Here is a 12,500-nt window from a genome sequence, read left to right on the forward strand (position 1 = left end):
CAAGTTTGAAATTAGCATGTTGGTGAAATGACTTTAATCCTTTTTTTTTTATAGAGATTTTAACTTTTATCTTCTTTTGTTTTTTCTTTATTTTCTTTGCTATCTTACTTTATTCTATTTTACTCTATCAATTTATTATTGCTTTGTTCTATTATTCTATTTCCATTTCATTTCATTTCATTCACTTTTTCATAATTCTATTTCATTTAATCTTATTTTGTGCTGTTTAATTTTGTCCTATTCTAACTCATCTTATTTAATTTTCTTTCATTCTATTTTATCTTATCTTCCCTAATTTTTCTGTTCGTTTGTTTCAGTTAACAGATGTAGAAAAAGAGATGTAACTGATTCATAAAGAATGGCCACATTGTCAATATTTCTTATCATTATTGTCAATGATGGCTTATCTTGTGTTTTTCAGTAATAACCAAATGCCATATACAGCCCTCATGAGCAGCTCGTAACTCGAGGTACGAAATACAAAAACTCAAAACATGAACTCTGCTAACTAACTGTCTGATCTTGTAGCTATGAATATTCCTTATTAAGATTGCTTTTTAGTATTAACCAAATACCATATACAGCCCTCATAAACAGCTCGTAACTCGAGGTACGAAATACAAAAACTCAAAATATGAACTCTGCTAACTAACTGTCCAATCTTGTAGCTATGAATATTCCTTATTGAGGTTGGTTGGTGGAAGTAAAACGAAGACGATCTAGGAACTGATTTACTCTAACGTTTCGACCAACTTGGTCTTCTTCAGACAGATGTACAGAAAGCTTTTACATGGGTTGCAGTTTATATCACTCCTACAGGGCACTCGGTAAGGTTTTATTAAAACCACCCAAACTCTCATTTGTCCTTTCTTCTCCAAATTCCTTATTAACTTCGAAAAGGATTCTTTTTGCTTTTTTCCCGAGTCTATTCCCATCGTGACAGTACGAATATCGAGAGGCGCAATATCATTTGTACCGTCACGGTGCGAACAGTTCGAGCATGCAAGATTGATGATAGCGTCACGGTTCGCATAATGAAACTTGCAAGATTCGTACCTCAACGCTATACCGTCACGGTGAACATTAGTAAATGTGCGTGGCTATTTGTATTTAACCTAACCTAACCAAACCAAGTATTATAATACGTCCATGATACAATAAACGGAAAAAATGTCAATCAAAAGTTCGTATGTTATGCGTCATGAATGCATGTGTATGTCCGTCTTATGCACAGAGATGCACTCATCTCGACTGATCACGAGGCACAAATGTCTGTCTTATATGGTCTACAACAAATTACAAGAAGCAAAGTTATATAAAACCAGAAAAAAATACATGTCTACTGGCCCAATCGTTATAACAAGTCAAATATCAATTAATCAACCGCTAAGTGTGGATAAAAAGGTGAAACTAAAGGCAATTAATCGCGTCATCACAAACCTGATTGAGCTCAGCGGAGTCCACGCTCTTCAATGGCAAGACGAAAAATGGCCCGGCGGGTGACCAGAGTATATTCAACAGCACAATGCAGGAAAGAACGTCTCCCATTGGCTGTTTACAATGGTATGGATAAGAAACCGTGCACCGTAACAATATGAATAGCCAGTGCCGTTTTTTATTTTTATATACCCTGTTGATAAGTATCATTCTTTCTTCTATCGCCCTCCATCTTAAAACATATATTAACCAATATACAGTCAAGATTTGTTTTAACAGAGGACGGTGTAAGGAGAATATTCTACTATTCTGGGGAATGGCATCATTGAGTACCAAATATTACTGATCCATTCCTAAAAGATATCGACTGTCTAAGGCTAAAACTAAATTGTCTAAGGTCTTTATTAACTCATTGTTCTTTCTTCCACAGTTCTGGTACGATTATAAGCTCAAATGGGAGCCGGAAGAATATGGAGGAGTTGAGATGTTGCATGTCCCTTCAGATCACATCTGGAGACCTGACATTGTGCTCTACAACAAGTAGGTGTTCCATTGTTCTTTCTTATTCTTGTTTCTGTTTTATACTTGTCTATTCTCCTTTTTTTTATTTAACCCTCGTTCACGTTTCCTTTCCCTTTCTTTATTTCACTCTATACAAACCAAGACACCAATCTTTTATGGTTTGATTTGAAGTTAATCTTTACTTAAAAGAAAATGATAATCACTTTTGACTTAGGCGATCTTCCGTTCTGCTGCCCTCAGCTTCTTCGGTGCCCACTTTGGTACAAGCGCTGGCTATTACTACAAAATTCTAACTTCTTTCCCTCTTCCTCATTCTATCTCTCTCTTTCTCACTCTCACTCTTTCTCTCTCTCTCTCTCTCTCTCTCTCTCTCTCTCTCTCTCTCTCTCTCTCTCTCTCTCTCTCTCTCTCTCTCTCTCTCTCTCTCTCTCTCTCTCTCTCTCTCTCTCTCTCTCTCTCTCTCTCTCTCTCTCTCTCTCTCTCTCTCTCTCTCTCTCTCTCTTTCTGTCTCTCTCTGTCTCTCTTCATTTATCTATGGGTTTATCTATGTCTTTTTGACTACGTTTCTTGCTATTTATCTAACTCTTCATCTATTTATTTATCTATTTATTTATTCACTATTTTATTTATATATTTACTTTTTCATGGTTCCGGTAAAAACTATAGTTTCCCAATCCTCTCATTGTTACGAATAAACCTACTGTTTAAAAAAAAAATCGTGCTACTTTTTTTTTTTTTTTTTTTTTTTTGTGGCTGGAAGAGGAGATCCTGGGACGCACCAGAAGTATGTGTCCAAACACTCCATCCTCCCACACGCTTCTAGAATAATTTAAAAATACTTATCATTTACGAAGTCAACAGGAAGACGAAGACTATCAATATTAGCTCTTGGATAGGGAGTGATGTACGCTGAATTGATAACACAATAAAAAATATATGTATATAATAAAAATAAACAACAAAAATAAACAAAAAAGAAAAGATAATACGATAATAAGAAATAATAGAAAAGAAAAAAGAAAAAGTAAACAAAACAAAAAAAGCCAATAATCCGATAAATGATTGAGTGTCCATTTGGGTCCGGGTACATTAATGAATTGGCATTTTATTGGAATTTTGAGATTACGAGACGTCTTCTACCCCCTGACTCGATTTGCAAATTTCATTAAGATTGGTATCTTCGGAAATTTCGGAAATGATGCAAATGACCATAAGAGGGATGATTCCAAATATGTGGATATGAGAACGGATTTTTTTTTTTTTTTTTTTTTTTTTTATCCGTTCCTCGCTCTCTCAGGTAGCTAAGTATGATAGCCTCTGTCGCGTCTGTGGGATCTGAGGCCATGTACCATTACTGATGTCACGTGTTGACTTTTCAGCGGGATTCGAACCTTCACGTTTTGGCGCTATGGTCCCCTCGGCCACCGCACTCAGACTGCTTTCTTTAAAAATTAAAATTATCTTTAAAAAGTAAACAAACAAATAGATAAAAAAAATGGATAAATGATAAAATAATAAATATATAAATAAATAAATAGATGGATAAAGAAGTAGAGATTCTGTTGCTCTTTTATAACATTATGTGAAGATCGTAATCATATTTGGTTTATTGTTAACAATACAAATATAGAATATATATACATATATATATATATATATATATATATATATATGTATATATACATATATATATATATATATATATATGTATATACATATATATACATATGTATATGTATACATTTATATATATATATGTATATATGTATACATTTATATATATATATATATATATATATATATATATATATATGCAGTCACATTTTCCAAAATATTTCAACCAAAGAGCAGCATATACTATCCACCTGTAGCCATCTCAGCACGTAACTTGGGAAAATACTCCACTTTCTGACCAAAACCTTAAGAAAATTTCTGACAAGACATTTGTGTGCAATGGGACAGAAACTTCGTGTTCTCAGAAGGAGAAAAAGAAGAAGAAGAAGAAGCAGAAGTCTTTGCATATTAGAGTCTGGACAGAGCAGAAGACATCGAAATGATTTTTCGAGTTTTCTGGAATCCAAAAATGTAAACATGGATCAAACAAGAGAAACCTTCGGGTTATTGGAGTTTGTTGGTTATGAGAATCAAATATGATCCTCCTTCGTACGCTGGCTTGCTCTTTCTATTGTTTTCTCTCTTTCTCTCTTTCTCTCTCTCTCTCTCTCTCTCTCTCTCTCTCTCTCTCTCTCTCTCTCTCTCTCTCTCTCTCTCTCTCTCTCTCTCTCCCTCTCTCTCCTCTCTCTCCCTCTCTCTCTCTCTCTCTCTCTCTCTCTCTCTCTCTCTCTCTCTCTCTCTCTCTCTCTCTCTCTCTCTCTCTCTCTCTCTCTCTCTCTCTCTCTCTCTCTCTCTCTCTCTCTCTCTCTCTCTCTCTCTCTCTCTCTCTCTCTCTCTCTCTCTCTCTCATTTTCATTTATCCATTAATTTGTTTATGTCTGTGTTTATTGATTTATTCATCTGTTTATTCATTTCTATTTTTTATTATTTATCTATATTTATTTATTTATCTATCTATTTTTCATTTATTCATTTATTTACCTATTTATCTATTTATTCATGTATCTATTTGTTTGTTTATCTGTTTGTTTATTGACTTGTTTATCTACTCATTTTTCATTTATCTATCTATTCATTTATTTACTTACTCGTTTGTTTATTTGTATATTCATTTTTTCATTCATTTATTTCTTATCTCTGGAAATCAATTAACCATTTTTCTTCATATCCGGTGGCTTATCACCAATAGGATTAAAACCGACAACGATCTGACGCTTTAATCAAAATCGTTTATCTAATAACAGAGGAGAGAGAGAGAGAAAGAAAAAACTGAAGCGGAAAAATCAGACAAAACATCGATTTCCTTGGCGTGAGAGAGAAAGGAACCCGGCGGCCAGGCAGACCCCGGGGGGGGAAGCCACGGACCCGGAGGTGCGCGGACACGAGGAGCCGGGGATTCGTCACCGCGGAGACCCCGACCGAGAAAGTTTTTCTCGGATTAAACTCCGTGAAAGGAGTGGGTGTTCAAGGCATGGGAAGGGAAGAGAAGGGAAGGGAAGGGAAGAAAAGGGAAGGGAAGGGAAGATAAGGGAAGGCAGAGGGGAGAGAAGACATGGAAAGGGAAGGGAAGGGAAGAAAAGGCATGGGAAGGGAAGAGAAGGGAAGGGAAGGGAAGAAAAGGGAAGGGAAGGGAAGATAAGGGAAGGCAGAGGAGAGAGAAGACATGAAAAGGGAAGGGAAGGAAAGGGAAGGCAGAGGGGGAGAGAGGACATGAAAAGGTAAGGAAAAGGAAGAGAAGGGAAGGCAGGGGGGAGAGAAGACATGAAAAGGGAAGGAAAGGGAAGGGAAGGGAAGGGAAGATAAGGGAAGGGAAGGGAATAGAAGGGAAGGCAGGGGGGAAAGAAGACATGAAAAGGGAAGGGAAGTGAAGGAAAGGAAAGGGAACGGAACGGAACGGAAGGCAGGGGGGAGAGAAGACATGAAAAGGGAAAGAAAGGGAAGGGAAGGGAAGATAAGGGAAGGCAGGGGAAGAGAGGAAATGAAAAGAGAAGGAAAGGGAAGGGAAGAGAAGGGAAGGCAGGGGGAGAGAAGACATGAAAACGGATGGGAAGGGAAGGGAAGGGAAGGGAAGATAAGGGAAGGCAGGGGGAAGAGAGGACATGAAAAGGAAAGGAAAGGGAAGGGAAGAGAAGAGAAGGCAGGGGGAAAGAAGACATGACAAGGGAAGGGAAGGAAAGGGAGGAAAGGGAAGGGAAGATAAGGGAAGGCAGGGGGAAGAGAGGATATGAAAAGGAAAGGGAAGGGAAGAGGAGGGAAGGGAAGGGAAGAGAAGGGAAGTCATGGGGGAGAGAGGACATGAAAAGGGAAGGGAAGGGAAGATAAGGGAAGGCAGGGGGAGAGAGGACATGAAAAGGGAAGGGAAGGGAAGAGAAGGGAAGGCAGGGGGGAGAGAAGACATGAAAAGGGAAGGAAAGGGAAGGGAAGGGAAGGGAATATAAGGGAAGGCAGGGGGGAGAGAAGACATGAAAAGGGAAGGAAAGGGAAGGGAAGGGAAGGGAAGATAAGGGAAGGCAGGGGGAGAGAAGACATGAAAAGGGAAGGGAAGGGAAGGGAAGAGAAGGGAAGTCAGGGGGAGAGAAGACATGAAAGGGAAGGGAAGGGAAGGGAAGATAAGGGAAGGCAGGGGGAGAGAGGACATGAAAAGGGAAGGGAAGGGAAGAGAAGGGAAGATAAGGGAAGGGAAGGGAATAGAAGGGAAGGCAGGGGGGAGAGAAGACATGAAAAGGGAAGCAAAGGGAAGGGAAGGGAAGAGAAGGGAAGGCAGGGGGGAGAGAAGACATGAAAAGAGAAGGGAAGGGAAGAGAAGGGAAGGGAATGGAAGAGAAGGGAAGGAACGGGGGAGAGAGGACATGAAAAGGGAAGGAAAGGGAAGATAAGGGAAGGCAGGGGGGAGAGAAGACATAAATAGGGAAGGAAATGAAAGGGAAGGGAAGGGAAGGAAAGATAAGGGAAGGCATGGGGAAGAGAGGATATGAAAAGGGAAGGGAAGGGAAGGGAAGGGAAGGAAAGGGAAGGGAAGGGAAGGGAAGGGAAGGGAAGGGAAGGAAAGATAATGGAAGGCAGGGGGAAGAGAGGATATGAAAAGGAAAGGGAAGGGAAGGGAAGGGAAGGGAAGGAAAGATAATGGAAGGCAGGGGGGAGAGAGAACATGAAAAGGGGAGGAAAGGGAAGAGAAGGGAAGGGAAGAGAAAAGAAGGGAAGGCAGGGGGTGAGAAGACATGAAAAGGGAAGGGAAGTGAAGATAAGGGAAGGCAGGGGGAGAGAGGACATGAAAAGGGAAGGGAAGGGAAGGGAAGGGAAGGGAAGGCGGGGGGGAGAGAAGACATGAAATGGGAAGGGAAGGAAAGGGAAATGAAAAAAGGAAAAGAAGGGAAGAGAAGTCGTATGAAAGAAAACAAAGGGAAGGGAAATGAAATGAATTAATATGAAGGTAAAAGGAGGACTGTGAAATGAAGGGAAATGAAGGGATGGGAAGGAAAGGGAAGGGAAGGAAGTAGATGTGATAGGAAGGGAAGAAAAATGACAATGAGGAAAGGGAAATGAAGAGAAAGGGAAGGGAAGGAAAGGAAAGAGAAGGAAAGGGAAGAGAAGGGAAGGAAAATGACAATGAGGAAAGGGAAATGAAGGGAAAGAAAGGAAAGGGAATGGAAGGAAAGGAAAGAGAAGGGAAAGAAGTAGAAGTGATAGGAAGGGAAGAAAAATGACAATGAGGAAAGGGAAATGAAGGGAAGAAAGGAAAGGGAATGGAAGGAAAGGAAAGAGAAGGGAAAGAAGTAGAAGTGATAGGAAGGGAAGAAAAATGACAATGAGGAAAGGGAAATGAAAGGAAAGGAAGGAAAGGGAAGAATTTCTTATCAAGAACTTGAGGCCTTTGTTACTATTACGTCTTGCGAGGTGAACAGCATCACCTCTCTCTCTCTCTCTCTCTCTTGTTTACCAGAATAAAATCAATAAAGCTCTCCATCGTATCGGGGAGGTTAAGTGAGGGAGGCTCAGCCCGGTTGCCATGGCAACGCCCTCTGAGCCAAAAGGGAGCGTCTGATTCTAGCCAGAATAAAGACTTGAGGGTATGTGAAGAGTTTCTGGGGAAGAGAAAGGAAAGGGTAGAGGGTTCGATGGAATAGATGGCAGGTTGTCAACACAAATGGAACAGTAGAGAGGAAATATGGAATAGGTTGTTAACACAAAAAGGAGTAGAGGATGGAAGGCAAAGGAAGAAAAGCGAGGAAAATGGGAGGAAGAAGAGGGAAGGAAAAGGAGAGGAGGAATGGGGAAGAGGAGGAAACGGGAGGAAGGAAAGGGAGGAGAGGTGGGTGGACAGGAGAGGAACGGGAAGGAAGGGAAGAGAGGAGAGATGACGGGATGGGTGGGTGAGACGAGGGAAGGGAAGGGAAGGAAAGGGAGAGGAAAGGAAGGGGAGATGATGGGGGGAAAGGAAAGAGGAGGAGAGGGAGGAAAGGAAGGGGAGATGAGAGGACGATAAGGTAGGGGAGAGGATGGGGGGAAACAGGTGGGGAGGTAAAGGGAGAGGAGGGAAAGGGAAATCACCTGACGACAGACAAAAAAGACATGTTAAGTCTTTAAAGGAATGAGACATTGAACGCTGCTGGGGTCCCACTGAGAAGAAAGATTTGTGAAACCGACGTTCCTGACTATAACCTCAGCCATTGAACGAAACTTGCATCCGAAAAAATCTCGCGACAAAATCGACCCTATTCGCTGTATTCATAAAGACCGTTCGTTGACGGAGATGTGCAATATCAGACCCCAAATTATTTTCCTTTAAGAATACGACTCTCAGTATTGAAATTGAATCTAGTTATCCACATACGACAAGCTGTCGCCTTGTTATGAAAAATTATAATAATAATATCTCGTTCCCACGCCGATGCAGTATATCGGAACGTTGTTTACCGGGTTTTTTTACGACAACGTAGCCACTGGAATGTAGGCTGTAAAAACAAGCTTCGGTGATTCATTAATCGATAAAGAACACGATACAATTATCGTGTATAGATTTCCTTTGATGTGAATGGTAGTCGTGGATGATTAATTCTCACATATTACTTTTAGAAAACATTTGATCAACTGTTAAGAACTTACCTGTGCACAAATTGTTATTCGTAATTATTGTATTGTTTATAGAATTTTCCATACTGCACTAGTTTTCAAAGAATACTAAAGCCCAATATTAATCTTCATAGCTAATAATTACTATTTATACAGTATATGTCTATATATATATATATATATATATATATATATATACATATATATATATATATACATATATATATATATATGTATACATATATATATATATGTATACATATATATATTTTATATATATATACATATACATATATATATGCATATATATATATATACATATATATACATATATACTGTATATATATATATATATATATATATAATATATAAACGTGTCTCTGTGTGTGTGTGTGTGTGTGTGTGTGTGTGTGTGTGTGTGTGTGTGTGTGTGTGTGTGTGTGTGTGTGTGTGTGTGTGTGTGTGTGTGTGTGTGTGTGTGTGTGTGTGTGTGTGTGTGTTTGTGTGTGTGCGCGCGTTCATGTATAGTTATTTATTTATTTCTTCTCTTTATACGAGTATATGCTTATTTCTCTATCTTTTCAATTATTTGTACGAGTGTATTTACTTATTCGCTTATCTATTGATGTATCAACTCATTCATTTTATTTGATATATTTATTCGTTTATTCATCTATTCATTCGTTTATCATTTCATTTGTTAATTCATTCATTCATATTCATATTCATTATCCTGGATCAGGTCTCATTCCAGTCGGACCTGTTTCTTGTCTTGTTTTTTCATCACAACTGACTTTCCCTTCAACCCGCTGTCGGTTCATATGACGGTTGCCTAGTAGGTCATTACGACGACTATTTTGATTACAAGTTATTGAGAGAAAAAAAGAGGATTAAGTGGCCGATTGCATGCAAAGAAAGGGGATTAAAGAGGCGAGATGTATCTGTAAAAATGGGCTATTGAGAAGAGGTCCTGATTATAAGGAAAGCGATTATATTAAACACAGCATAATAAAAAGGCTGATGTGGCAACGGGGTTAAAAGGTAGACTGGAAGGTCTGCCACGACAGCAGAGGTATTTATATGGAAGAGAATGGACAAAGAGAGAAATGGAAGAGGTAAAGAAATTAGGAAGACAAAAGAAGGATGAAAAGAACCCAAGGTTTGGTTTGATAGGGCAGGGTTGATAGTGAGTCGGGAAGGGAAGGACGAAGAGGGAAGGGAGGGGTGGAGGTGGTGAGAGTGAGAGACGGAGGAGGGACGGGACAGAGGGGAGAGAGTCCGCTTTCCTGTCTGGAGAGGATGCAATAAAGCGGCACAAAATGAAAAGTTGGATTTGGAGTAGAAAGTCCGTCCCTCCTGGAATGTTTTAGGAAAAGACAAGGACAACCTCCTCCCCTTCGCTCTTGGCTGGTTTTCGATCTTCTCTTTGTCCTCAGGAGAGTTCGGCGTTCTAAACGTCATTTTCGAACTACAAATGGTACTTTTGTCATCTCTTGGAATTCCTCCTCGGCTTCTGGAGGAATAGGTTGCTGGGAGCGTCGCAATCCAAAATTTCGTGAAGAATGTTTAGTACAAAAGCGCTCTTCGTAAGTTCTCTGGCGAAACACGGTACTGGAAGTAATTCATATCCAAAATTTCGAGAAGAATTTTTTAAGCCAGAGACGCTTTTCGTAAGATCTCTGGCGAAACAAATTGCTGGAAGTAACTCACATCCGAAAATTCTGGAAGAATTATGTTTAGTCCAGAAACGCTCTTCAGAAGCTCTCTGGCGAAACAGATTACTGGAAATACTCACTCACTCCGCTGGATCTTGAACCTCATGTAGATTCTGGTCCGCCAACAGTAAGCCTCTCCATGCCCTACGGTCCTGTGCTGCTTCCATCCAGGTTGATTGATCTATTCCTCTTCTGTCCATCTCCGCATCCACACCATCCATCCATCTCATTCGAGGTCTACCTCTGGGTCTTCTTCCAGGCATTCTACCCATCATAACTCGTTTTGGAATTCTATGGTCCTCCATACGCGCCACATGCCCAGCCCATCTCAATTTTGTTCTACTTATAACATCTGTTATTTTCTCTTGTTTAGTTATTTCTCTCAGCTCATTATTTAATTGTGTCGCCCTCTCCACCTATTCTCATTTTTATCAAAAACTGGTCCAGTAATTCGCCTAAATATTGTATTCTCAAACACCAGTTATCTTTGTTCCATTTGTTTTGTTAAGCTGTATTTCTTGATATACTTTTCTTCTTTAATATTGGTACAAGGCTAAAATAACATATTTGCTGAAGCGATTCTTATATTTATTTCTGTCTTCATCTCGTTTCTATTTGTTACTGCTGTACCTAGATATCTGAAATTATCTAGCCTACCTTCTCTATTCTCTTGTCTTCGAAAAACACATCCTCTACGTTCCTCTCCTCTCTGCTCATACACATTAGTTTGGTTTTATCGAAATTTATTTGCAGCCCAACTCTCTGTGCTGTCTCTCTTAGTGGGGTGATTAGATCTTTCAAATCATCTCTACTCTCGGCAATTAGGTCCACATCCTCAGCGTATGTTAGATTATTGACCTTAATGTTGTCCATTTTACATCCACCCTCTCTGTCTATTATTGTTCTAGTTATTTTCTCCATCACCAAGTTAAACAGCAAACAAGATAACAAACATCCTTGCCTCAAGCCATTCTCGATTTCGAAACATTCCGAATATCTTCCAGCAGCCCTTACCACTGATTTTGTGTTTGTAAGACAGACTTTTATTAAACGTATTATCTTGTCCGGTATTCCAAATTTCTCTAGTATGCCCCATATACTCTGTATATACTGTCGTACGCTTGCTTGAAATCAATAAACAAATGGCATTGTATCGTATTATACTCCCATGCTTTCTCCATTACTCATATCCAAAATTTCGGGAAGAATGCCGCTGTCCAGGAACGCTTTTCAGATACCATCTGAATTAAATTAATCGTCTCTCATTGATCATTTCATTTCTTTGCTCATCAACAATACACCTATCTAGACCTGGATGTACAGTGCATTGGTGAACTTGACACGCAACAGCAGAAAGTGATTCTAGTAGACCTACCCGTTTTCTTCTGATCTTTTCATTCCAAATATTATGTCGACATTCCCGTTGTCCACCCCATTCGATGCCTCCATTCCATTGTCACTAGGAGACTATTACTCTGTCTTCTAATTAGCAATGGCAAAGATATTGGGAACAACATCCAAAATCTAAAAACAACCGAACCCCATATATATTCATGGTTGTCCTCATGTAAACATAACCGACGTTACAAGACAGCAGCAGTGCGCCTAAATATAAGACACTGACACCTCACACACTGACATTTCATGACAGGAAACGACCAGCCCAATTGTCAATATAAAACTCGACTCACAATGTCTCACATACTATTAGGGTGTCCAATTTACACAATACCCAGAAACAGCTACCTACTCTGTCATGTATCCCTTCAAAAAATTCTGACTATTCCAAAAACTGAACGCAAAAAAAAAAACAATATTTAAACCATGTGTTCACAACTTCCTATTTAAAAAAACAGGACTTTTAATCAAACTATAAATGCTCTCGACTGATTAAACCAACTTAGAGAATAAAAAATAAGTTTGCTTTCTTAGTTGTAACTGTCCATCGTTGTGGATGATGACGTCAATTAATGACTTGATGGATGAAGAATTGGAAGTGATGTCAATTGTCGATTATGTCTTCTAATAAGATAAGCTACAGTTCATAACAACAACAGCATTCCGAATATTGGAACTTTTCGAAATTTAGGAATTTCCAAAAGGAAGAGTCGTATATAATTTAATAAATGTTTTTGAAAGAAT

At 39.3% G+C, this 12,500-nt stretch overlaps 1 protein-coding gene across 1 annotated transcript in view; it reads left to right on the forward strand.

The window, feature by feature from the left end:
- LOC143025620 (acetylcholine receptor subunit alpha-like) overlaps positions 1-12,500 on the forward strand; it is a 397,209-nt gene that overhangs the window by 328,451 nt on the left and 56,258 nt on the right. Inside the window, exon 4 of the mRNA XM_076185566.1 lies at positions 1,868-1,977. Coding sequence (XP_076041681.1) covers positions 1,868-1,977 — 110 coding nt within the window. The remainder of the gene's footprint in view (positions 1-1,867; positions 1,978-12,500) is intronic.

Source organism: Oratosquilla oratoria, chromosome 5, assembly GCF_046742065.1.
Source record: "Oratosquilla oratoria isolate Oo_2021 chromosome 5, ASM4674206v1, whole genome shotgun sequence".
Classification (NCBI taxonomy): Eukaryota; Metazoa; Arthropoda; class Malacostraca; order Stomatopoda; family Squillidae; genus Oratosquilla; species Oratosquilla oratoria.